Consider the following 27,910-nt stretch of genomic DNA (forward strand, 5'->3'; position numbering starts at 1 on the left):
AAGGACAGTATCTGCTGGTGGTAGGCTTGGGTCGTTACCGGATGGATTCAAATCTATTGAAAAATGCATGGTGATACCATAAAGCTAAGTATCAGCGGTCAGTAGATCTCTAAGGGCAGCAGAAGAATCAAAGGAAATAGCAGATAAGAGGAATTTATTGTCATAATTCAAGATAAACAGATGAGCACCAGATGAACCAAGTGCAAGGCAATAAAAATTGAATTCATACAACTATTCTCAGACTTTACAGACTAACCCATTGCTGCAAATGTTCTTGCAGATCCCACAGTTTTGTGACCAAGTTCATAAAATGAACTGTCAACCATCGACGATAAATTGATCGTCTTGGTTGTCGGCCTCAACTCTCGTGCCATCGTGAACGATTCCGTTTACATGATGCAGATTTTGCATCATTTGTGAAAGATAATGGTTACTAGCACTAGTGTGATCAGAGAGTGTAGAAGGGTGAGCAGTCCATTGAGAGATAATGCCGAGTAATTGACTCGTAAAGTTTTGCTGCTCGTGGAGAATACGAGTCTGAATTTGATTCATTTCAGCTCGGTGTTGGTTCAACACGTCGTCAATCCTATTCTTCCGTTCTATACGTCTCTTGCTCATCCTCTCCTCCCATTCTCTTTCATGATTCAATTTCTCCTCTCTTCTTCTTTCCATCTCCAATCTTTCCTTCTCCATTGCTTCCCATTCTTGAACTCTCTGCTTCCTCAACCTATCTCGAGCTTTCTCCCTCTCGACCCTTTGCGTTTCGCTTTCGTCCCATTTCTGTTCCCACTTTTTTTCCATTTCAAATCTTAAACACTCGCACCTCCGACGTTCTTGCTCTCTTTCGACCTCGCGTTTCTCAAACTGAGCCTCCATATCCTTCAACCGTCCTAGCTGGTTCACGAGAAATCCCCACGCTTTCTTCTCCAATCTCTTCATCACCTTTCTCTTCTTCTTAAAGTTGTTCTTCTTGGGATCAACTCCTTCACAGAAAAAACTGTTATCTCCATCCTCCTTCAACTGATCATTATCATTATCATTAAAGTTTTCTTCTGCTTCATCCCCATTAAACTCAAACCCCAAATTCATCACCCCATTGTCAACACCATCAATTTGAGCAAAATCCAACATATCCATCTCTCTACTCACCTCCAAAAACCGGTCTACGTTCCCCCGATCGCTACTCGAAACGACAGCTAAATCATTATAATGGCTATTTGCAGCCGCTACATCCCCAAAAACATCCTTATATCTCAAAAAGTTCGACCAATAAGTAACACCCTCCATCCAATCATACTCTGCCTTCAAGTCTCCAACCGAGTTTTCGACTCCGGATTCAGGTTTCTTAATCTTCTGCTTCACAAGCAGATATTGGTGCCTCATGTTCTGGACCTTAGTAGAAACATCTTTCCAAGTCCATTGCCATGGATACGCTACAGGATCTTGAACATGATGCATAGAATTCACATAACTAGCAATTGGCCTAAACCTTTTCTCACGGGTTTTCATCTTAGCTAGGGTTCCATCAGAGACCATTTCTCCATACTTATCGATCAAAGTCCTCTCCTCAGCTTCAGTCCATTTCTTTCGCTTCGGGGGAATCATCAGACACAATTATCTCTCAATTCCTCTCTCAATCACACGAAAAACAAAATCTCAGAAACTAATTTTCAATCGAAACTCAAACTCGCATCAAAGAAAAGCAACGATCCATCAAAACCACAGGCCAAAAAACCAGAATCGAACAAAATCCACATCGAAAAACCATCAAATTGAAGGATGTATGCAGAGATTTTTACTTACCTGAAGAATTGGAAAGTGAAGGCGACATGGGAGGGAAATTGAAAGGAAATTTTGAAGGAAAAAAAAGTGAGGTCCGAGGAAGTGGAGTTGATGAAGAAGAAGAAGGGGGCGTCAGAGAATTCTATCAGCGCAGTAATTGGGGTTTTTTCGTTAAAGAAGCCTGAGGAAATATAGGGACATAACACAAATAATCCACATTTATTTATTTATTTATTTTATCTTTGGTCCCAAACTCATGGAAAATTCATTTTTTGTCTTTAATTAATAAATGGTCCGAAGCGGATTTTTATGGTAAGAGACTATCATCCAATCGCTCCCTACTCCGAGTATTGGATTGTGTACTTAGGTATCTTCGAATTTTTCTCTCTGCCTCGAGTTGTCTCACGATTCCTTCTATAGTTTGGCATGCGGACCCAATGGTTAGAAAACAAACCATGTATCAAATTAGAAGGGGAGATTGCGTATGCGGACACAGTAGTGCATGGGCTGTCTTCAACTTGTGCTGTTCGGTTAAGTTCTGTAATGAACGCAACCCTCGTGTTTAGTTGTCAACCATTGAGATTGGAACCTTGACACGTGAGTTATAGGTGATGATTACAAAAATAGTTGAGAAGTGAATTGTATCATGGCAAAGTTAAACGATAGTTCTTCCATGCCCGCTCCGTTTTTTCCTACATATGTTGCGGTAGATGGAGCACTCTAGATGACCCGACAACATTCGAAGTGGAGAAATCCAAATCTTTGACTCAGTCTCCGCTTTTTAATAATAAATTTTTTTTTTAATATAACCCAAAAATACTTGTCCATTTCAATAATACTTTAATGGAGACGTTTACCAAATCTTATTAATAATGATTAAAATAAAATTTTAAATATAACTAAAATAACAAAATATGTATCTCCACCGATAGATCGAAGATTATATATATATAGTTATATTCTATTGAGTATTTGTAACGATATAACGAAAATACCAATTTACCCCTCATATCAACATTCAACTCAGAAACATGTTAAAATATGGTCGTGTTGCCAACGAGTATTCAAATTCTTGAATCTAACAATAATTTTCAAACCTAAAAACATTTTAAGTTAGTTCAAATGGAACAAAAGAATGAATTAGCTCAAAAAGAAAAATTTATTCGTAAGAGGCCGATGAACTGTGGACGACAGTTTTATATCGTTGAATGCAGCGGAGGAGAGAAAAGAAAAGGAACCAATTGTCGAGATGACGGGCTTGGCTCAACTCGGGTCGGGTCGTTAAATAATTTATGAGGAATTAAGATTTTGATGGGGATGGCTAAGGGTTTGGGTTTGGATGAGAGGGGGCTCAGAGGCGGGAGGCTTCCCCATGTCCTTAGTTTTGTGGAGGAGGAAGGTGCCAGAAAGAATGGTGATGAATCCACAAACTTCAGTGGCAATCTGTGCTGCACTTTGAGAGTCCCAGTTCTGTTCATATCAAACACACCAACAATGAAAATCATCTCATTTTCAATTCATTTGTTTAAAGGAATTGGTTTAGTCACCTTGAACATGATCATACTGGCAATGATGGTAAATGTTGTGAATGTCACGTAGTAAACTGGAGATATAACAGCAGAGTTGAAAGCATCAAGAGCCTGGACAAAAGGATGGTGATCAAACTATAAATCGAACGGTTTTCGTGGCATGAATAGCACAAACACGGACACATGAAACAGATACAACATAAACACAATGGCACGCCGTTTTCTAATGTACGTGTTTGTGTGTACACATATTTTGATATACTGTATTTCTTTTTGACAATTTGAACCTTTTGACAATAGTTAGTAGATATTGTCTGCTTTGGCCCGTTACGTATCGCCGTTAGCCTCACAGTTTTTTAAAACGTGCCTACTAGGTGTTGAGGATTGTCGGGAGTGAGTCCCATATTGGCTAATTAAGTAAATGATCATGGGTTTATAAGGAATACATCTCCCTTGCTTTGCTACGAGGCCTTTTGGAGAAACCAAAAGCAGCTATGAGAGCTTATGCTCAAAGTGGATAATATCATACCATTGTGGAGAGTCGTGGTTCCTAATACTAGAGAGAGGTTTCCACACCCTTATAAGACATGTTTCGTTCTCTTCTCCAACCGATGTAGGATCTCACAACCCACCCCCCTTGGGGAGCCAACGTCCTCGTTGGCACACCGCCCAGTGTCTGACTCTAATACCATTTGTAACAGCCCAAACCCACCGCTAGCAGATATTGTCCGCTTTGGCCTATTACGTACAACCATCAACCCTACAATCTTTTAAAACGCGTCTACTAGGGAGAGGTTTCCACACTCTTATAAGAAATGTTTCATTCTCCTCTCTAACCAATGTCCTTGGCGTGTCCTTAACCTATCCTAATTGCATCATTAACGTGTCGCCAATTTGTTGGAAAATCAACAAACAATTAATAATCGGACACTCTTTTATACGGGACATGTGAGCGTGCTGGAGCGTGTTTGTGTTAGACACATGTTCAACATCTAATACTCAACTAAAAAACAGTGTCCGAGTTTCCAAGTGACAACAGAACACATGCCACATGTGACCGGAAGAAAAGTATGGTTGAAGGTTGGTGTATTTAATAAAATCAGCCTTTACCCCCTAAACCCTACCAAGTTCAATGTCAACTCTGAATCCGATTTCGCCATTTCAACTAGTTTCATGAAGCTACCGTGAAGGATACAAACATACAATTTTTAAAGTTTAAGGGACCTATTAGACAGAAACGTGAAAGTTCATAGTTCAAAATATTACCTTGTTCAAGTAGACGACCTGCAAAACACAAGAGGCTATCACAAACACAGTGAAGAACCATGTCTCAAAGTACTTGAATTGATTCACTCCTCCAAATGTCAACTTGACAGCAATAGCTACTGCCTTAACACTCATAACCTGAAGAAAAGAATCCGAAAACTATCATAGCCCTCGAAAGATGGAGGAGTATTAAAAGACGATTTCAAGTTCAAAGATGGTAAGCGAACCGTAAGAGAGCCCATGAGAGAGCAAATTCCGATATATATTATCATATGGGACCGGCCGTAGCGTGGGGCAAATCGAAAAATAAGTACTGCAACTACAACTATCGTTAGGCATGAGTAGACGAGAAATCCTGAAAGAAGTGCAAGAAGCATAGATTAGCATCCAAATCTCGGAAGTTCGAAACAATGTAACTTAAGGAAACTCCAATCTATTACAAGAAGCAGCACGGATACAGATATGAGACACGGATAAGACACGAGCGGACTATAATAGCTCAAGCCTACCGCTAGTAGATATATCCTTTTTGAGCTTTCCCTTTTGGGCTTCCCCCCAAGGTTTTTAAAACGCATCTGTTAGGGAAAGGTTTCCACACCCTTATAAAGAATGTTTCATTCTCCTCCCCAACCGACGTGGGATCTCACAATTCACCCCCTTAGGAACCTAACGTCCTTGTTGGCACACCGCCTTGTGTCCACCCCCTTTCAGGGCTCAGTCTCATCACTGGTACATCACCCAGTGTCTGGCTCTAATACCATTTGTAACCGCCCAAGCCTACTACCAGCAGATATTGTCTTCTTTAGACTTTTCCTCAAGGTTTTTAAAACGCATCTAATAGGGAGAGGTTTCCACACCCTTATAAAAAATATTTTGTTCTCTCCAACCGATGTGGGATCTCACACAAACACACTTAACAACTGCTTGATACGTGTCTAACAAATGTTGAGTCTATATTGATTTAGTACGACTAGGGTCTAACATATATATATATATATAATGCTAACAAGTGTCCGTTATGTGTCTAACCAGTGTCGGAGTGTCAAGCACAAACACGCTACTCAAACTAAAATATCCGTGCTTTCTTACCTGGCTGTGTTGCAAGATGCCACACTTCCTTAACAGATTCAATCTTTCTATCCAGTGGGGCATGCAAAACAATAGTTGTAGAACCCACAACACACAGAATACAACCAAGAACACCAAAGATATGCAGCTTCTCCTTCAACATAAAGTGAGCTAAGACTGCACTGCAAGACATCGTTTTACTTATTCATCAAATACCGAACATCACAAGCGACAATCATCAACGTTCACACCAATTCTAGATAGCAAATCAAAATTGTCGATACAACGTTTACAAGCCTAATGTGTTACATACCTGAAAATAATGCTCAAAGCTCCCAAGGGGGTGACAAGAATTGCCGGAGCATATGCATAGGCAACAAAGTTAGCAGTCTCCCCAACAATCACTATAAACACAATGGAAAGAAGAAAAAAACTTCATTGAAGAGGAAATCAATAGAAAGATTAAGAGTAGGCCGATTTTCGAGTCCTCAACGTGTGATTATATTAACTAAAGTAGGATATAACAGATTAATAAGAACAATATGTTTCAATAAGAGTCCTTTATGGTAAACTTAGATAACAAATCAAAGCGAACGATATGAAATTACAAAGGGGTGGAAAGCCAAGCCCCAATCCATTATTGTTAACAAAAAAGCTCTTCCAATTAGCATGAAATTCGATTAAACTATAGCTATTGAGGTGCAGATTCCATTGCCATATTATGAACTATGAACACAGAACAGCTTAAATTTAAAAACATGATAAGAACACAAAGGGTATTGAAATTAATGAGTTAATAACCTAAAGAAGAACTCATAAGACTTACAGGTTATCATTCCAGCCCACCACCAAGGTTCACACAAATACGAAAATCCTCCAGAAGCTGAATACATTGAAAAAAACACAATAAAAAAGGAGTTCAGAACATGTTTTACAAGGTTCAATCATTTAGTAATGAGAAAAACGAAGGAGAATCAAACGAAACCTGCTCTTGTTCCAGCAGCCGCTGATTTGATGAGACCTTTCTTCTTAATGATAGTACTAGAACCAATAAAAACGCTGGAAGAGACAGCAAGAAGAAACCCACGAACATTATCAGTCAAAATCCCCATAACTTAAACAGAAATATGAGGATTATTGGAAGTTCTTCGCAGAGGCCAAGAGACACCAAATCAAAATTCCTACACCGATTCATCAAAAGATCAAAAGCCATAAAAGAAATGGGAAGAAACCCACACCAGAAATCAACAAAAACAACGTACCCAACCTCTTGGGGTGTCGAAAAGCTGCCAGGCTACGAGCCCGCCACCGCCATTTCTGAGAAACAATTCGATTCGAAAACCGCCATTGACGATGGGGCGAATATTTGAGTTGGGTCAGTTGTGACGGTTACATTTTGCATTTGAGAGGACAAATGAGGAAAAATGGAAATACAACCCTGATTTCAAGAGTTCTTGCCGCGCTTTCCCAATGAATAAATTTGTATTATTTTTTTTATTTTTTAAATTTTCGATTGCAATTTGAACACGCTATATACGACGTGTACGGACGCAGCTTTTTAAACGAAGAACATGGAATCGAATCATCTGGTCAAATCCAGCTTGACCATGCCTTCTTAATCTTCGTTGTCACCCCAATTTCAAACTAAAAGATAAAACATTTGAATCAAGTTGCCATTTTTACCCTTTTTATACACTTTTGTATTTTAAAAAATCATCAATACAAATATATTCTCATGCGTATTTAATATCGATTAAATCAAATTAATTTGGTGATAAAATTTGGTTTTTGTTGGGTTTACTGTTCATATTAAATTTCGTTAAATTTGAGATTTAAATATAGTGCAACTAAGTAAAAAATGCATGTTTAAACTTTAAGGTTGGATTTATTGAAAAATTTAAGATGATATAACCCAACCTTAATATATTTCTTAAAAATACTAATAATATTGTCTTAATTAATTTTTATTAACTATATCAATAATTTTTTTTTCTTAATTTAATTGATGTGAGATATTTCGTTCCTCGTATAATAATAATGTGAATTTATACTTCCGTCCTCTTATATGAGATCCCACAACAAAAACCAGACACTATCGAAGATTATGATAATAATACCAATATGAATAATTTCAACTTAAATACGGTTCTATTTTTATCAAACTTTAATATATACATATATTATATATTCTAGCGTGCCGAAATTCATAAATAGTCTAATAAACTAAATTTATTTTTAAAGTTCAAACAAAAAAAAATGTTAAACTTTTGAAGACCAAAATGAAACAAATTTAATGATTCAAATAAAGTTTTAAGAACCATAATCAGTTTTAAAAATAATTTTAGAAATGGGAGAGTTATTTGCATTATTTTTGGAAGAAATTAGTATTATATATATATAAAAGTTGACAATCTCTCCAATTTCTTGCCATCTAAGCTCTAAGTGTAACAAAAATATATATGACAAGGAAGCATACAGGCCAAAATTCCTAACAAAATTAAATAATTTATACACTAAATGAACAAAAATTGCCAATACCACAGGCCAAACTACGACGGCTACAATCCTAGTTAATCAAATCGTCTCTCGAATAGTTAATCCTCTCATGCCAGTTCTTGTATGAACAAAGCTGGGACGATACCTGTGGCTGGCAGTTCGTACGTTCGACGGTGCTGGGAAGACATTGGATCATCGTAGTCTGGGAGGTCAATTTGTATGGTTTTGATCCTTCTGATACCCCTTCTAACTCAAGGACCCAAGATCTTACGTAACCGGGGAGGTGAAATATACCTGTTAGTATTAGTGATGATAATAGATACCTTTCTACATCTAATCTACATCATCCGCCTCGACATTCTCATCGTTGCTATCTTCCTTCTCTTGCTGGCACGTTGTTTTTCTGCAATTCGTAGTTTCCTTTTCGCGTTTCGCATAGGATTAACGACCGCCATGCGCTTCTCTTCTTGCCTCCTCTTGTCCCTTTTGACCTTGAGACGCTTCTTGATCTGGCTGTACACCTGTACAAATTTCTGAATGCCCAAACAATTCTGTATTTTATCACAAACTTCTTGGGCCAACTGTACCATTGAATCTACAAAAAAAAAAAAGAACATGGAAAAAATTCATTGGTAAATAACAATCAGGTTCTCAAAGGAGTTTGATGAATAATGAATAATGAAATCTATGGCTATTCATGAAGGATAAACAATGGGTTAGATGCACAATTGCAATAGTTATGGGCGCAGTATATTTTTACTCAACACATTGACATGCTGACACGGACAAGATGATAAAAAGAAACGGGGTACGAAAAGGTTTGCATAGGAAAGAAATTGTACCAGTAATTAGCTTTCCGGAAAACCCTTCACGAACTCTATATAAAGGCAGCAAAATTTCGAAAGCATATCGTTCGCAATCTTCTACAGCGATTTGTGATGATATATTGCGGAAGACATTGAAAACGATAGTCATCTGCATGAAACAGGACACATGATTAATGGAAATCGTAGGTAGGTGGAAATAAATTGTTAACTAAACTTGAAACCATTCGGAGATAACCTGGATAGTATCTGTTTGAAGAGCAACCTTCCCCATCTGCTTGAGCAAGTTCGAGACGAGAAGGTAACAGATATTGGGACAAGCATCATCTTGGTCGAATACACCAGTCATTCGAGGTAAAAGCATGCTTCTTCCTTTTCCTGAGTCAAGCAACTGGAATGCTTTGAGAAAAAGCCTTTGCTCGGGTTGTTCAAGCGTAGACCAGAACGGACATGAATTCGTACTCTCCACTTTTCCAATCACAGAATGCAAACCACAAATAGCAAAAACAAGGTTTTGGACAATCAAATCAGCATCTTTATCTGTGAGGTCCGACTTCAACTGGCAGCAAAGGGAAGTAGCAATTAAGAAGAGTCTACTTGGCTTCATAAGAGAATAATCTCCTAGCGATTTTTCAGAATTTCTTCTGCTATTCTCGATCACAGTAGTGAAATATGACGCTATCAAGCGATTTGAGATGCTACGTATCCACATATGTGGGTACAAAAGCAGATGACTAATCATTTCCCATATATCCTGAGAGAAATATAAAGAATCAGCAATCTAGCTAAAAGCATCCACTGCGTTAATGGTTTACAAATAAACATTCAGTAAAAGACGTTAACGTGAGACCGAATATGGGAGAATAACTCAATAAAATTAATATGCTCCTAGGTTCAAATACTACATTTCAATATTATGATTTAACAGATGCTGTTATTATGCCCCTCAAGGTGATTAAACAACTAAATAGGCATAATAGAAATAGAGGCCTTCTTTTGAAGAACTCATAAACAGAAACCAGCAACAACAATCAGAATGCAAAGAACTCGGAAGAAAAGTTTCGTCCACCAATGACTCAAACGAAGACAAACATAAAAAATCAAGCACGATATGCCTAGATGAATTGAACATCCATCTAATAATGCACCAAACAAAAGCATTAGATACAGTAATAATTAAATGTAGGTTGAAAGTTCTTTCAAAAGACGAATCCACAGTTCCACTAGCTAAATCCCAGTCTCAGAGTAACACCTATCCAAAAGTTGCATGTTCAAATCTTCCAGGGAGTTTAATATGAAAATCACTTGATGCCTCAAGAGTCTGGGTCTTGGAGTAAGTGCAGGCTTTTTAAAAAAGTAAGGGTCCATTTATCTGGCATTCTACAAAAGGTACCAACGTTCTACCTGAACCTCCCATAAAAACATGTAAATATAAATTTGATAATGGTATGTCAAACTAGTGAGGATATTATTTCAAGTAAATTGCAAAAGCAACTAATGCTCTCGTGTGGATTCTTCACAAGAAGGCTAAAAAAGAGCTATGAACCAGCAGTAGATAATGTACGTTTAGTTTGTGCTTGGGTTGTACATGGACTCTTTTCTCTAATAAGCACTCAACTACATACCAGCAGATAACACTGATCAACCCCAAAAAAGAGACATTTGCTCTGAAAAGTCAAGCTCCTTGTTATGATTCTATGAATGCTCATAAAAACATGCTTAGTGGTCCAATGCACCTTTTCCTTATAAAACCAGGGTCTCCTACGTTAGTATTTTTTAGGTTTTGTAGACAATGGAACCAAAAGGATGTAGCGGACCCACAATAAAATTTTCACTACTGTCTAAGTTTGTCAGTAGTTCAGCGTCTGTAGCATACCAGGAAAAGCGCCTCCATGCAATAGAATCCTAATGAAACATAGAGATAGTTAAGGGAAGGAATTGATAGCTACATACCTCAAAATCCTTATCAAAGAATAACTCCGGGAATTGGTGCATCATCTTCTCTAGCATCACCAACGAATAATATGCCTCCTTCCAAAATGTAGTGGTTGTTTCTGCAGAAATGTCTATTTGATCATTCGTAGTAACATCAACAACAGACTGCAGAATGCCTCTGGCAACTGGCAACACAGTTCTTATATGTCTTTCAAAACCCTTTTTTACAGTTTCAACTAATAATCCCAAGACCTGTGTACAAAAAAATAATGTCAAATCCTTTCTTCCCATTAATTTAGTTATATTTATATGAGTGACCAACCACCAACAAGGCAACCGACAAAAATTGTAATATCGTTATCCTCCGCTTGTTCTTTTATCTCCAAATGAAAGAGATGGTAAACCAAGAAAGTTAATCAGTTAAATGAAACTCAAAGCTAAAGCCTGAGGCTAATAGATAACCAAAAGAGAGATAAAAAGAACTAGCACAAAAAAGAGCATATGAAATTGCTGATTCAGAATGATTTTTTTTAAGAAAAAATTTAATGTGCCAGTACCTCTGAGTACCAATTAATTAGCTTCAATATTAAATGTGGAAGCAACTCAAACAATCAACATCAACTCACATATACATTGGGGATCGACATTTATCATTATCTACATTCGTAGCAGAACAATTACTTTTTACTTAAAAAGAGTATACTAGTAAATATAGCATCATTTAAGCACGTTGCCCATCAAAGCTTAATACATATCCTTATATTAACTGAGAAATTGAAAATCTAGCAAGTTGAATGAAAGGTGAACCAAATATATTTTAGTTTGAAATTGCTCAAAAGAAAACATCTATTTAAGAAATTCACCTGTGCTGCGGCACTCCATAGTTGCTGCTTTCCTCCCAAGTACCAAGATAGACTGTAATCAAGTATAGAATGGAGAGGACCAGAACTTATGCAACCTATTAGGCGCTTAATTACAGCACCAGTCATAGACCGAACATTATTATCCTGATCATTAGCCAAGCAAGCCACCAAATGAACAAATAATGTCTGAGAAATACTATCCACCACAGTTCTTGGAAATTTAACGACAATTGTGAAAAGCATCTCCAAAACAGCTTCTCTTCCCGTTGAATGCTCATACCTACAATCATAGGAAAATCTTCTAAAGACAGAACCAAACACAAAATTAATATATAAAAGAAAATTAGCTTAATTTCATTCGTCACCTTAAATTGGAGAGCAAAAAATCTAAATGTTGCTGCAAGCGCTTTTCTGAAAGACGGTAATCAAGCAGAAATTGTAGTAAGATTTTGCTGCATTTTTTCCGTATTGGTTCAACTTGACTTGTCACCATCAATTCAGCTACCCGAATAGCAAGATCATAAATCTCAGGGACAACAAGTTTGCAACTAACAATTGCCTTTAGAAGTGAAAGGGCAACAAAAGATGGATTCTTGTGAATATCGACAAACAATGGAAATTGAATTACTAAATGCAGCTGATCTGTGGAAAGTGTAACTTGTTCATTTCGCAGAAGCACAGTTAATGACCTCAAACATGATTCTACTAATGGATTGCATGGATCTACTGAACTCTGAGCAATATTTAACACTACTCCCTTGATCTTATCAGCTTGGGATTTGACAGATGGCAAAGGCAATCTCAGCAATGGAGTGAGACATCTAAGAGTTAATGATAAAACATCCTCGTATCTAGAAGTCAAGCAGTTTCCTAACAGGGAAATAAAAGGGTCAAGCATTGATAGCAACGGAACGTGTTCTTTTCCAAGTTGCATCTTCTTCATGTACCCATGCAGAAGCTTAAGTGCAAACACCATAATAAGGTGTGAACAGGGGGACTTAGCAAGTATTATCTGACATGACAAATTTTTTCCTCTGGAGACATCTTTAGAACGTTTGTTTGCATCAAGCAACGAAGTGCTTTCACCCTGTCCATTTTCAACTTTTATTCCATCTTCAATGAGGCCATAGATGAAGACTAAAAGATCAGTTTGGTTGACAGAAGGATTGCTTTCAAAACCAGCAGCTATGTTTGTTAGCATATTTTCCAATTTGGCTTTAACTTTTGGTGTCAGATGCTTCTTCATATGATCAGTAACGGGTCTAAGAAGCTTAAGTGCGTGGCTTTTAAATGTTACGCTTTGAGCTATCAATTTCAGTGTCTCAAAGGACTTCTGTTTCCTTGTCTCTTTCATTTTTGAGGCCAACTTTTCAACCTCCTTTTCCTCGGAGACCTCTCCAAGGATATCTTTCTCTACAATAGAAATGAGATCGTCCAAAAGATAATCCATCTTCCCAAAAGCTGGGGCAGTAAAGAACTTAGTCAATATAAAATTGAGTGTATACCCCAGCACATGCAGCTCGTATCCACGCTTTAGAGATCCTCTCAAAACCCTAACTATAACTTGCAAATATTCAGATCCAAGTTCCTTCAAACAAGCAGCCAATGCAGATCTAGCTTCTTCACGGACACTTTCTAAACGATTCTTCAAAAAGTTAACAATATGATGGATGATGCTCAAAAGTTGTGAATCCATAACATCTTCTGGAAGTAATTTTAACACCTTTAGTGCAGCAAGATGAACATAAATATCAACCCTTTCTGACTGAGAGTTCATAAATTTTTGTATCTTTGGGAACACATATTTACTAAGGCATGCTTGCATATCGCTTGTCACAACCGTACTGCCACACAAGCGTGTTGACCCAACTACTGAAGTATTCTCTTGAAAATGGAAGTTGTCCAAAATAGAACATATCAAGCGCAACAGAACCTTTTTCTGATCTGGGCGTTTAGTGAGATCCCGAAAACATCTTCTTAACAGAGCAAAATATGACTTCCATTCCATTTGACCAGAAATTGAAGCAATTGCCTCTATACAAGCAACTCTAATATTCTCTGTTTTTCCCTCTTGTAAATCAAACAGCATATTGAAGAACAGCGGCACAAAGACATTCTTTGTGATGACCTTAGAGAAATTAAAGTGAGGATAAGATAAGAAACTTCCCAATCAATAGATTAATAGTAAAATTAATATTAAGACTAGAGAAAATACCTCAGGAATGTTGACGGTACTGATAGTATTTTTGAAGCGAATCAGTGCCTTTGCTCTTCTAAGTTTCTGCAACATATCAGACATTCCTTGAAAAATCAATGTGAAATGGAGATAATAACACAACGAGAAGTTATAAATAATTTTTTTTTTATAGGAAATCGAATTTGTCAATTAAAACAATTTCAAAGAGATTACTTTTGAGTCAATGGAGTCATAATAATATATCCTTAAAAATTTATGTTTCATCCACAAAATAAGTATTTGTATGCATCCCTTTTAATTTAGAAAAAAAACCACGTACATGTTTGAAGAAGCAATATATTTTTCCATCATGAAATTAGTGAAAATTTTGGTGACGGGCTTATAAGAAAGTTAAGTAATGCTACTCCGAAGCACAGTGGTAATTTTTTGTTCCTACAAATTTTACCGATATATGAAGCAGAAATTCACCTGCAAGTGGGTTATGTTACTGAAAAAATCAACTTCAGCATCTTTACTGTATAAGGCCTTCAGCGAACATAAATTAGCCACATCAGGGAATTTCAACACCATTTCTCGCAATAAATTCATCCACTCCTGTAACCAGACAGACAATTCATAAAAGAAGATCAGAGTGGAAAATGTAAACGATAATTGATAACATTGTACTTCTAAGACAATGAATGCTACATATTTAAGAAGCTGTAAGTAGAGATCCCCAAACCATCTATCCATGCTTAAAATAGAGAGGAAGAAAAATATGGAAGAAAAGAGGGTGGACTTATATGCAATCTATTCTTTTTCTTCCATTTTCTTTTCCTTGTTCCAATGTACAACATCCACGTGATATTAACTAAAATAATCCCTTCGCTATCCTTCGATACAAGGTTAATAATGAATTGTTCTTGTTGTAAAATATAAAGAACATAAACCAAAGTTTAACAAACATGTTATTCCACAATGTATCAGCTTTGTATTTACATCTTTCATGAATGAACAAAAAATGTGAAGTTTTGGATTGAACAAATTACTTCAGGGCCGTAAGTAGAATAAAATATAACTCCCTACCTTTTTAATAGAGGTCTCTCTGTTCATTGCTTGCCCCATATGCTTCAAAATGAATTTGTTTGTTATCTGCATGATGTTTACTTTCAACCAGCTATTGTCGGGTAATGTCGTATTATCAATTGATTCATGGTGACCCATCCCTCCTTGACCAAGAATTGAAGAAGAAAATTCAACAAAAGAGAGCAAAGACCTATAAGCACTATGTCTTAGAATTAGTTCTTCTGACGACATATCATGCACGCACTGTGATAGAACAACTAAAGCGTGTTCCACTGAGGTAGAACAGAAGAAATCCACATTAATTTTTTCATAACTATTGACAATCGTGTCAAAATCAAGGCCACCAATGTCCATAGCAGAGGTTGCATTCAAACCACGGATGATTTGAGCCTACAGAATATGAAAAGTAGATAGAATAATTACAACATTATCGTTCTAAGAGATAACAAACCAAAATAGTATCAACAGAAAGAACTCGAATGCATCTAGAAGAACTTTACCACACAGAGGATGGAAGAATCAACTTCTGCAAGAGCATGGATAAGATCACATATAAGCAAACGCAAATCTTGCTCAACTGAAATCAGTAACGGAGAAACTGCTTTCAAGATTTTTGTTGTACTCTCGCTCCCTAGTATGGGAACCACATTCTGAATTACTTGCAGAGTATCGGCATGAGATCCTGCAAGGAAAGTAGGGGCTTGAAATCGTTAAAAAAAACTCCAATTCTAATTTTTTGAGTCAATTCTTACAGTATTTTCCAACTAAAAACAAAAAGGAAAATATTCTCACCAGAAGTATGTCTACTCTGAGTTAAGTATGGGAGTAAGATTTCAACAAACATCTTAGCATGCAGTGGATCCCTTACAAGCTTCGAGAGTAATTTGAAAATTCTTATCATTGGTCCATTGAGGTGTTCTACCAATTTCCTGACATGATGACAAGGGAATGATTATAAAATAATCCATTTGCAATCCTTAGAGACTCCCCTCAAGGCAAACCCCAAGGTGTAAGAATCAAATGCCTTTTAAAATATTGTTCATAATTACAAAAAATAATTTTTATAATTGGAAAACAGAAGTAATTTTCTACACTATACAAAACATTAAAATAAATACAAGGTACAAAAGATAATACATAAATGACCCAAACGTTGGGAACTTAAGTATATATTTAGTCCTAATGTTGAAATAGATATTTAGCCATAATTACAAAAATGAACCAAACATTTGGAACTAAAGTATATACATAAATGAACCGAACATTAGGACATCTATTATGCAATAAACAACAGAATCACGTGGATTGCACATCTATTAACAATTTACAGAATAGGGTATTACATGTTAAATTGTTAAATTATTGTACCCAGCCGACACCATCTTCTAACCCAAAAAGTAAAAGTAGACAAATTATTAAAATGATGGCTGGTGTTTAGCATGGTAGATAATCTTAACAGTGAAAACAATAATGCACATCATCATGGATAAAAACACATACCTCTTTTTAGCATCACCACTTTGGAAAAGAACATGCAAGTTTTGAACGAGTGAATCAAGATTTGGAAGTAGAACGCTTCTGACAGTACTGTCATTGTCATCCAACTCACCATCATATGTCAATAGGTTTTCAATAAACTGAAGAACAAACGATATGATGGATTGAGATGCTGTTGAGATGGTGAGGATTGAAAAAATATCAGGAACAAGATTCCTCTCCCTAGACAATAGTGGCATAAGTTTGTGGCTTCTACTCATGGCAAGAAAGCAAGAGAAAAGTGAACTTGGCTTTTCACTACTTGAGCCCTCATGCTTGAAACTTTCGATTGAAGATTTCACAGACATAAAAAATAGGCCCCAGAACTCAATTTCAAAATCGTAATCCTCGTATTTGTAGAGAACGAAAGAAATGACTTTGAGACACAAAGACCTTAAATCTTTATACTGCTTCACGGCTGTACTGGTCTGCTTAGGAGAAAAAAGCATCATTAGTATCTAGAGCTTCGAGTTCCATAATTAGTAATCTGATGTAATCAGTAAAGATATGAGAAAATCAATGGATTAGGAAAAGCTATAGCATTTAGCATTAAGGAAAAGAACCAGTAACAAGTGGACCTCGAAACTTAACGACCGTGACTATTAGGTAAATGAGAACCTAGTAAAAAAATATATTTAGACTGGAATCTAATTACACATTCATCAGATAGCTGGTACCAAGTAGAGCTGGTTTTAACATTATCCTCAATTCAAAACTGGGTAAAGAAGGGGAGACAGTATGACAAAAACACAGAAATACTCCCATAAAAAGGCAGTCACTTTTATGGAGAAAAAAAAAAGATCCTCAGGAAATTTACAGGAGCCTCAAGAAGTTTACTGGAAGTTGATATTAAAGAAACGGCTTATCTGGATGGAAGCATTACCAGGCCAGGGGATGCGGTTTCTTTGTTGATCTCAAGTGAATTCTTGTCACACATCTTTTCATTTTCAACTAAAGACTCTTCATTTTTCCTTGCCGCGTGAAGACTTGATGTGCAACTTCCCAATACTCGGACAACACAACCCAATATCATATTGAGAAATGGACTAACAAGCATTTCATCAAAAACTGCAAGAACTTCTTCAATAACATGCATAAAACCAAATTTCTTCTTCCATGACAATGCTACTATACTTTCTGCTGAGAAGTATTTCAAGATGTTAGTTGCTGAAGTATTCATTGAAACTGGGCGTGAGTAAGCACTAGCATCAGCCTCCTTTGGAATAATGTTCAAGGGCTTCAATAGCAGAGCAAAAAAAAGAGGAAGCTCTGTGGTATCAAGTTGTGCAAAGAACTGAAGGACAGCTTTTCGAAGATTTACACTGGCTTGCTGGCATAAAAGAAATATCAAACTCAGTATTTTTTTGTGATTTTGATTCCATAATATATAAGAATAAGCCACCCATACTATCAAATTGAAGACAGGCCATCCTTCTTGACAACACACAAACTAAAAACCCTTAGAACGTTCAAAATTAACCAAATATGTTAAACTCGTCAATCAATTAAACCAAACAACCTATGCATGCAAGTCAAATGCTTCAGCAACAAAAAATAGCATCACTCGAGTATGATCAAATGTGGCATACTGATTAGCAATCAGCCAACATCAATAACCCATACGTGCATGTTCTACTATAACAGTAACAAATACTGACGAAGTTCAGGAATAACAAAGATGTTATATGGAGCATCAGCACACTTCATCATAAACCATATATACTACCTGATAAAGAATTTACCTTGCGGGAACCAAGAACCTTCAATTTTCTGACTTTTGGCATCAATAAGCGAGTAACTACAGGTAAGAGATTAGGTCTATGCCGATCATCAATTTGATTTTTTTCTTTTGACAAGCTCCACCTTGTAAGTTCTTCTCTCAAAGTCTTGGGGGAGATCAAGTTTTTTAGGTGATGTTCATATGGAATCAAAAAGTCATCTTTCCAGATTAAGAGGCAATCAAGGACCTTGCTTTGTATTTCAGCATCATTATCATCCAAAAGCCTAGAAAGATTCAACCAAAGCAGGTATACGCAGAATCATTAGAAAAAAGAACCAGCAGTCTCCTTTATGGAAGAAATATATATTAGCAAAAAGATAATTCATTATTAAACGTTGACATTAAATAGAACAGAACAGTGTTTCATTAAATAAAACACTGACCTTTGCTCCAAAACTTCTTTAAGAAAATCACTCTTGTAAAATGACTTCAGGTTACGGGTATTTCTCAGCAAGTTTAACCAATCCTTGAGCACACATTTCCACTCCTTGCTTTTACATGTATATTGTTTGAATGAATACACACTGTAATTTCAACAGACAAGCAAAAAATATTGTAAATAAGAAAATTGCAAGAGCATTATAAACATTGCGCCTGCAAAAATAAATTATGAGATATGAATCCAATGATAAATCACACCTTTCCACATTATCAGTGTTGTAGCCTAAAAATGTGAAGAACAGAGGCAAAATCTGACGAGACTGAGATTCAACAATAGTCGAATTTTTTTGTAATGATTGGAGCACCAAGGATAGCAGAGTATAGAGTGGTGTACTGTCTGGTGAAGGAACAACAAATGAGCGGAAACATCTGACTAGATCTGAAAGATACAAATTGTGAAGAATTTCAAAAAATTAATACAAACACCTAACAAAGCAAGTATAGGCCGATCTTTATTGCACAGAAACATGTATCACAAAGCAATTATCTTACATGTGAAAAAAATAACTTTCTGTTCATAAAATGACAAACTCCACTGAAACGAGGAACTTAACTGTGCATTCTAAAATTGCAACTAACCAAAACGAAGCATCAGAAGAAAGATTATTTTAAATGAAATATGAACCTAAAAAATCATAATGGCAGACGAGAGCATACCATGTAGTTCATCAGATGATTCAACGGTTTCTCTGTCCGGTTGATCAAGTAGAAATAACCACTGCTGAAAATAACAGATTAATTTATCCCACACAACTCTTGAGTGTCTTCTGATTAAAGATGCAAGACATTCAGATGCTTGATCCCAAATATAGCTAAAGCGGTTTTGGAAAATGCCAATAATACCATTCAAAGCAACCAATAAGTAAGCCTCAGGAATCTTTTCAGACAACAAGACCATCTGAACTCTAGAGATTAATAATATAATCTTTCTGCTCGTAGATATTGAAGTAGGAGTCGATTCAATAGAAAGGAGCAGCCGAAGAACCTGACACAATTAGAGAGTGAACCCAAAGCTCTAAAGCACAAAGTCAAACAGGAAAATAAAGGACCATGAACAAACTTACCTCACTGCCAACCGAATCATCGGAGCATGATTCCAAATTTTCAGTTTCCATCTCGTTATCAGTTGCAGGGTCCTTTATAAGGATTCCAGACCGCAAAGGCTCATAGTGACACAAGATTCTGAGAGTAGACATACGAACAACCTTATCTGGGTGACGCAGATTATCTGCAAACACTTGTACTGCATCCTCAACTTTATCTGCTTGAAACTCTTCTGAATAAATTCTTTTGCTAACGTCAACTTCCAATGCTGGCCTACAATTGACATGGTTAAGGGATGCTACATGCTTTCAACAATCAATTTAGCGATGAAATAATTATTAGAAAATATAAGGAAAAAAAAAAGGTCTAGAACGCAAATTCAACCTACCCATGAATAAATTCCAAATAATCAGCTACAGCTACCAAAACTTGTGAACATGAGCTATATCTTTTTGCAAGGTACACAAGCCTTTTTGATTCTTCAAGCCCAGCCTTCTCATGGGAAAGCAACTTAAGGTAAGAACCTATAGTCGCACCAATTAAGCTTTCCCAATTTTCTTTAGGAACACCAAATATGTTACCTAAAAGATCACGACAAAAACCAACTGTAATTAAGAACCTCCCCATAGAAAAGGGGAAAAAAAAAAACAAAGCACAAAGAAAGTATCGGCCTCAACTAAAGCAATAAAAATAAGCATAGCAATATTTTATATATATAATTTATGTATGCATATGTAAAAAATAAACTAAACATCAAAGCCCTTCAGGTCTGCAACCAGAAGAAGCACTTTCCCAGTTGTTGTATAAGAGAAATAGGTATTTGTTATGAGTTTATTGTTTAGAAAAAAAAAAAAATCTTATACACCCATCAAACTTGTATCACTGACCTAAAAGAAATAAGATGGAAACTAATTTGAGACAAAATGATTGAACTGTACCTTCAACTGTACAAAGCCGATCAAGTGCGTCAATCAAGTCCACTAGTAAGGATGAATTGGCTTGAAAGTTTAGAATATATGGACAACAACGAATAACACCCCAAAAAATAGCCAACTCAGATTCATCAATATCATTAGAACTGCCTTGCATGAAATCAGCTATCTCTTTAATCCAATGACCAAGAATCTTTTGGAAAAAGTTCAAAATCCTTGGAACCTCCTCTTCGGATGTACATAACACTTTTGTTGGTAATCTCTCGCAGAAGGAAAGAAGAAGATAGACAACCTCTTCACGGAAAGATTCTAACAATTCATTCATTGTTCTGAAAATGCAGTAGTAGCCCCATTAGATATCTCAATTAATTATGCAATAGAATATCAAAAAAAAAAAAAAAATTGATACATACCTTAAGATGTTAGTTCTGAATGCACATAGTACACTAGTGTCCTTCCCCATTACTTCTCGTACAAAAGTCAATAAACTAGAAACAAAGACCTCAAATATGTTACTAAGGTTAAAAAATATAAAAGGTAACACATACCAAGTGTCATTTCATGAAGGCTAAGTTGCTCATACCAACTGCTATTTAATTGAAATATTGGAGCCCAGTGCAACGAACAATTAGAAATAGATAGAGAGTCCTCAGAACTTAGAAGACCATCAAGAATAACCAACATTAATTGCAGAATCGAATCTATGATTTTGGATAAGCCATCTTCCATTGTAAGGCTTGTAGTTGTGATAAATTTCATCATGTGTAAATCTACAAGCTCAAGCATCGGTTTGTAATCTGTGAAACATATAAACTTAGTAGCTTTAGTAAAACAATAGAATTTTACAAAAATGGCCAACGCTTGAAAATTGGAAGGAGTATTTCAGATATCTAACCAGAAATTTGTTTCCAATTCACATTCTGAACTGCTGAAGTAAGCAGCATCAAAAGTTGATTTATTCGAAGCACGTAACCATTTGTAATGGCATCCATTATTTCTTCAATCAAGCATTTCCATATCATATCCAATTCCTTGGGTTCCATTTCTTCACATAATCTCTGACACACACACTTGATCACTTCTAGAATAGCGTCTGAACCTGGAATAGAGATACACACAAAAAATAAGAGGAAAATAACTTGCAGTAAACTGCTCGGAAGACAGAAAGTTACGGCCAGTACTCAAAGTAATGATTATAATTGACTCATTAAATCACCCAACAGTATTTACTAATGGAACAAGGATGGGACATATCATTTTTATCTCTCTCTTTTTCAAAGTACAGATTATATGGCATTTTAATAAGAGAAGTTCAGGTGCATTGAGCCAGCACATCAAAGCAGGCTGTCAGAGTGCCACCCTTAAGTAACAAATACACTTCGAGCTGGGTTTAAAGAATTGACAAAACATTTAGCAACATATGGAACTAGTATGTTCCATAGAAAGAAATTCACCTTGGCTAGAGTCTAGGCCACTTTCAAATGTTGGACCACTGATCAAAAAGCGAAACACCAGCTCTGCTCTTGAATGAAACCTTGATGAGGTTCCTCTCATTGTGTGAAATAGCAGAGCACTAGCACCATATTCTCTAGTTGCTAAAGGTTTTTTAACAACTTCCAATATTATCTGTTTAATTCCTGCATGAATTAAAAGGTGACAAACGTTAAAGATGTTGATAAGGAAGTTATATAGCTTTATAGATCAACAAGTGTGTGTGTGAGGAATTTTCAGGACAGTTAGCCAGGACACTTTAATATACTGAATCCAACATTTTCATCAATTAGGGGTTCCTGTACAACATCTCAAGCACTTCCCCTTCCTTAACTCGAAAACATAGACATCAACAGTAGAAGGAACAGCTATTCTGACAGCAAGTGTAAAAGGAAACTAGGTCCAAGTCATTACTTTCTCTGACAAGTGACACTAACTTTTAAGAACAGAAGGGTGGATTATTTTCATGGATGACTAGGAATGAAACACATTTTTCAATTGTAAAGTGGGGTATATTGAGAGCAAGCTGGTAAGCCTCATGGAATATTGAACAGCGAATTTTGAATAACTTCATTAAGTAAAATAAATTTTCTTTTTTATCTTCAGAAAAATCAAAAGTTAGCCACCATCTGGATATTAAATTACAACATCTCGCAAACTTAATGATGCAGTCTTAATACATCATCTCAATAAAAATCTTTGAACTACTTGAAAATGACAGAAGTGAAGAAATGTATTTTAAAACACTGTGGATGCTCCTAGAGAATATCACAAGGAGAAATTCTCGAGCAATTCTCTGAAGTCACTTGTCAATAAGAGATTAAATTTCATTTTCATGAGAAAAAATACTTCATTGAGAAAGAAAAATGAAAGAATGCGTATAAAAAAACAGCCCTTCAAAAGGAGACAAACTAAAACACATTTTCATATGGCTAAGACTGAATCTCCAGATTCTTGTGGTTGAAACATCCTTTCCAATTGACCAAATGATAGATGCGAGATACTCCCACTTCTTTTCACAATAAAATCATTCATCATTTTTCAATATATATAGTGTTACGAGGGAAAGCCTTGTGACATTAGCCTATATGAGGAATTTAAGTAGGTGAGCAAATTAGAGAAGAGATAGGTAGCCGTGACAACTTTATCACGAATACAGGCTAACAAGCATACAAAGGAAACAATAGATGTTAGAGTTTATCTAGTAATTGTATATATATTTACACCCACTGAAGTTGAAAGACGTGTACCAATCAGTACAGATGACGACATATTAGGCCCCCCAATTATGTATATAAATAAATACAAAACAAATGAAGTTGAGAGATTCAATTTATCTTCATTCTTCTTTTAATTGGTAAACAATTAATTAAGTGTACTACCAAGCAGAAAAAATAGGAAGATCTGTAAAATAATGTCCAAAAAGCTTAATATTGAGAAGTCCTACCATTTTTTAGCTGATCAACTGGTGCATTCCGCAGCAAAAATGATGTCGCCTCAGCCATGAAATCTTGAATGTACTCTTTGGGGTAATGTCTTAATGGCACAGTAACCCTTAAAAATTAAAATAAACATGCATGAGCACATACATACATTAAGCAAATATGCATGATTTCAATAAATAATCAATTGAAAACATGTACACGAGCTTTGCTTTCAACTCATCTTCAAAGAATATTGGGATAAGATTCCTAAACCGCATAAACATAAAAGTTCCCTAGTGACTGCTTTTCACCTTATCACTAATCTTTCTTTCTTTCACTAGTGATTCTGACTAAGCTCATGATTTTCTATCAACGCTACCTCTATTGTTTATTCTACCCTCCCATGTAAACTTTGCATCGAATTAAGCCCCCACCCCAAAACCACCATCACAGAAATAGGCCTTTCTAGACCAACGGCCCAACAAGCGGAAACTTATACAAGAAACTGATTTTTTAAAAAATCATGCAAGCTTGGTATAGATGTGGGGCCTTCAAAAATATACAGATACATTCTCTTCTTCACCACGACATAATAATAATAAGCAAAAAGAGGAAGACTTACTTTAGCAAATGGACAAGATTTCGCGTAAGATATTTTTGCAAGTGCATCATAATATATGACCAAGATGTAAAAATCTGCAAGAAACATGATCCAGCTTTGGAATAAATTAGTATGGTATCAATGACTTGATATGTCAAAATAGAAGGCATAATGTAGACAAACCTGCTCAACAATTTCTGGCTCCCTTGCTGCACCACCTTCTAGGAGAGACACTAATGCATCAGTTAATGGAGACAGGAATCTGTCACATAATGATTGATAGCATAAGACATAAAATAAGTAGAAGGAATAAAAAGTAGCTTCGTTACATATTGTTTAAACTGTTGCAGATGGTAATTTATATGGTTGTGAATGAACAATCAAACACTATTGTCCACAAATCTTGGAAAAAGAAATTGGCACAGGAAAAACAAGAAAATAAAATTAAGCGACTGACAAAAAAATGCCGTTCAAACTTACGGAACCCCCAAGGGAGAAGAAATAAGTGATAAAGCACAAAAGTACAAACAAGATATTTCAGTCCAAGGGAGAAGGAACTAACGGCAAAAAATCCTCCAACAGATCTCTCGTTAAAGCTGCAATCAACCTGAAATTTAAAAAAAAAAAAAAAAAAAAAAAATCACAATTTCAAACCCAATCCATAAAAGATAACTGAGATACATACCTCACAAGAAGTAGCATAAGAAACAATATTCGAAATTGTGAGAAAATTTCAGAAAAAAACTGGGACTCCCCCCCCCACACAATTGGATAAGCGTTAAACTCCACTCTTGGGAAAGAAAGCACTCTCCCAACTTGACAAACGTTTTTTAACCTCTTATGAGATCAGGTTCCAAAAGGAAGCACGCTTTGAAGTGAAATAAATGTCAATTTGGTTGTCAAAGAAAAATTGACAATCAATGCTTTTTTCTTTTATCTTTGACAAGGCCTTAGATGCTTTTTTTCTTTTATGATGAGGTGAAATAAATGTCAATTTGAGATATTGTCAATATTCCCACTAGATGAGGCCTTAGACCTAGAGGGAGAGGAGGATAATTTTGACAATTGATGTTTTACTTTTATTTTTTGTTCATTCTTAATAACTTCAAGGAGGCCTTAGACTTAGAGGGAGAGGAGGAACTTGAGTTTTGTTTAACTCTTTGACATTTTGATGTTTCTAAGTCTTTAAGGATTTGACATTTATGTGACTCTATATATACTATTTATTTATGCATTTATTTGTTTCGCCTCAAAGCGACGAAGGGGCGTGTTGCTTTGAGGTGGCCTGGTGCTTTGAAAATACTTTATGTTTCCATGAAAAGAACCTACATATCTCACTGCCCTGCAAATCATTGACCTGCAAGGACTATAGTGAAAGACCTACAAGTTCTGCTATCATTTTTACAAGAGTGTTTCCAAGGGTTTTTAGACGGTAGGCTGAGGATTGGTGCTGCATCCTTACTAAGAATTTTTTTTTTTTTTTTAATAAGAGACAATTTCATTGATAATTTAGATTTACAAAAGGGATATAATATTCATTATGTTTACAAAAGACCTCCCCAAGTTACAATGAGGGAGGTATAACTACAGGAAGTAAAAATATTAAACAGTTTACACCAAAATATAGCTTGGTAAGCAACATTGTTGAAGAGTTTTGAAAAATTTGATGTACATATTATATTAACAAATGATATGGTATGGAGATTGGACAATAACTCTGAGCATATAAGTCCACAACTGCATGGTACTCATCACAGAAACTAAAATACAAGTTACAAACATAAACAGAAAAGATGCAAGACGAGGATGTTTAAAAAATAAGCTTGGCACACCTCAATATAGGCTCCAGAGATAGCCTCCCTTTTATATGTACTCTAGAAAGAAGATTTGAAAATATGGACTCCTTGTGCAGTATCACCAGAGGTAATGTTTGTGCCAGAGGAATGATTTCTTCGTAACAAGAAATAAAATCCTCTGCGGTATTTAATTCCTGTATTGGAGAAGAGAATGGCAAGATTCTTTAAGGAAAAAAGATAATAAAATTTATAGCAGATGAGAAGGCTAAATAACCGCACAAAACTTTTTGCTTCGCTAAATTGAGTCCCTAACAAAAAATAATGCATGAAACACCCACATTTGCAGAGAATTAACATCAAAAGCCAGCTTCATCCAGAACTTTTATTGAACAATACCATGAACAACAATCTATAGGCATTACATATGCAGTGATACTTGATCTTTCTAATCTCTCCTGATTTATCCTATTCCTTCTCAATAAACTAACTCGGAGGAAAGAGAAAAATCAAAATTTAAGGTCACCTTTCCTGCTCAAATTAATAGCTCTAATGGGTTAATCTTGTGTTCATTTAAATCCAAGTAGTTGATATCATTACTTATTTTTTAGGGGAAGGAAAACGGGATGCTTTTGATCATAAATGAAGAGTATAGCTATTTCATCAACCAAAGCGCGCACGTTGTAATAAAATGACAACCGAGTAATGAGTTCATACCAAACCATATTAGACATACATCATAAAAATATTAGCAACTAAGAGGGGCAAAAAAGGAAACCACCATCCTCCGAAAAGAAAGTTAATAAAGCATACCCTCCATTCCATAAGACAGTCCCGGAAAAAGGAGGATCCCTCGGATGGCTCGGACTTTACTTTATCGAGGCTTCTGTATACATCGATGTCAATTTCTTGTAATCTCTGAGAGAATGTCTGGAACTGTAGAGCATAACAAAGAAAATATGAAACTAAAATCTGTTTACAAAAATAATTATCATAAACTATTTAGAGAAAGGGAGACTCGTAGAAAAAAGAAAAATTGGATAACGACCACCAACTTGCTTATTTTCTAAAAAAAATAGTCTAAACCTAGTAAGTATGGTTTAAAAACCAGCATCCTGATAGAAGAACAGAGATAACTGAACCAAGAAAACTCCGCTTAGCCGGTAGACAAACGTGCACATTCATAAAGTTCAACGGAAAAACAAAAGCTCCCGCCAGAATAATTATCCCACAAGAAACACACTAGATTCTACTAGATATCAGTAGGAAAGCATCAGTAAGACATGAACAAAAAACCATTCACTTAACTGTAGTGGTTTCATGGCAGCGAAACTTAAGCACCAGTAAATTATCAACACAAAACATAAATACAATAGTCCTGAAGATATACAGCGAAGAGAATGCTTACAACAAAACGCCGGCGACCAGGGGACTTATTGAGGGACTTGACAGCTACTGCGTGAGAAGCCGTCGCCATGGGAAGATCAAACTCTTCGAGCTTATCAAAACTTCAGGAGCTTAAAATCAAAAAAAACCTAGACAGAAAAATACAATTAGAAAGAAGAAAGAGTTGAATTCGGCAGTGTAATAGAGCTCTGGCTTTCTTCAGCTTCTGGTTCTTCTTGGCGCGGCAGTTCCTCTCGGCCGTCGAGAGGTTTAAGAACCGCGAGGCGGTGAGAATTTGTTCTTATAACTTTGCTCTTTAGGACTTCCTGTGGTTTCCAGATTGGGCTTGGGCCTTCTAAATTTGGACTTCGGCCCATCAATAAGGTTATACCGACCTAGGCCCATTAAAAAAATTTAAGGCCCATTTTTAAAAAAAGGAATTTAAGGTCCGTTTTGG

General features: G+C 36.1%; 2 protein-coding genes across 4 annotated transcripts; both read right to left on the bottom strand.

Moving 5' to 3' along the window:
- Nucleotides 1-2,794: 2,794 nt before the first annotated feature.
- LOC111464199 (probable magnesium transporter NIPA1) lies at nt 2,795-7,112 on the bottom strand. 3 transcript variants are annotated; one of them, XM_023108293.1, is made up of 9 exons: nt 6,913-7,112; nt 6,631-6,826; nt 6,472-6,528; nt 5,959-6,049; nt 5,667-5,827; nt 4,805-4,932; nt 4,578-4,715; nt 3,330-3,422; nt 2,795-3,252 (listed from the first exon to the last, which is right to left on the bottom strand). In XM_023108293.1, the coding sequence occupies exons 2-9, from the start codon at nt 6,755-6,757 to the stop codon at nt 3,073-3,075; spliced, it is 975 nt and encodes a 324-aa protein (XP_022964061.1). In that variant the 5' UTR covers nt 6,758-6,826; nt 6,913-7,112; the 3' UTR covers nt 2,795-3,072. The 3 variants fall into 3 exon arrangements, with proteins under 3 accessions (XP_022964061.1, XP_022964062.1, XP_022964060.1); XM_023108294.1 differs by having other exon boundaries at nt 6,631-6,704; nt 6,908-7,112; XM_023108292.1 differs by having other exon boundaries at nt 6,908-7,112.
- Nucleotides 7,113-8,082: 970 nt separating this feature from the next.
- LOC111464403 (small subunit processome component 20 homolog) lies at nt 8,083-27,722 on the bottom strand. The gene is made up of 31 exons (XM_023108601.1): nt 27,476-27,722; nt 26,881-27,003; nt 26,107-26,264; nt 24,837-24,881; nt 24,458-24,536; nt 24,296-24,369; nt 23,697-23,803; nt 22,213-22,395; nt 21,654-21,857; nt 21,342-21,555; nt 21,172-21,246; nt 20,765-21,087; nt 20,215-20,407; nt 19,847-20,099; nt 19,440-19,767; nt 18,981-19,161; nt 18,725-18,865; nt 18,304-18,565; nt 17,445-17,891; nt 16,526-16,989; nt 15,818-15,954; nt 15,526-15,707; nt 15,026-15,415; nt 14,429-14,554; nt 13,979-14,044; nt 12,129-13,891; nt 11,764-12,043; nt 10,919-11,152; nt 9,204-9,719; nt 8,984-9,116; nt 8,083-8,736 (listed from the first exon to the last, which is right to left on the bottom strand). The coding sequence occupies exons 1-31, from the start codon at nt 27,542-27,544 to the stop codon at nt 8,480-8,482; spliced, it is 8,007 nt and encodes a 2,668-aa protein (XP_022964369.1). The 5' UTR covers nt 27,545-27,722; the 3' UTR covers nt 8,083-8,479.
- Between the last annotated feature and the right edge of the window lie 188 nt (nt 27,723-27,910).

This window comes from Cucurbita moschata, unplaced genomic scaffold (assembly GCF_002738365.1).
Source record: "Cucurbita moschata cultivar Rifu unplaced genomic scaffold, Cmos_1.0 Cmo_Scf00030, whole genome shotgun sequence".
In the NCBI taxonomy this organism is placed as follows: domain Eukaryota; kingdom Viridiplantae; phylum Streptophyta; class Magnoliopsida; order Cucurbitales; family Cucurbitaceae; genus Cucurbita; species Cucurbita moschata.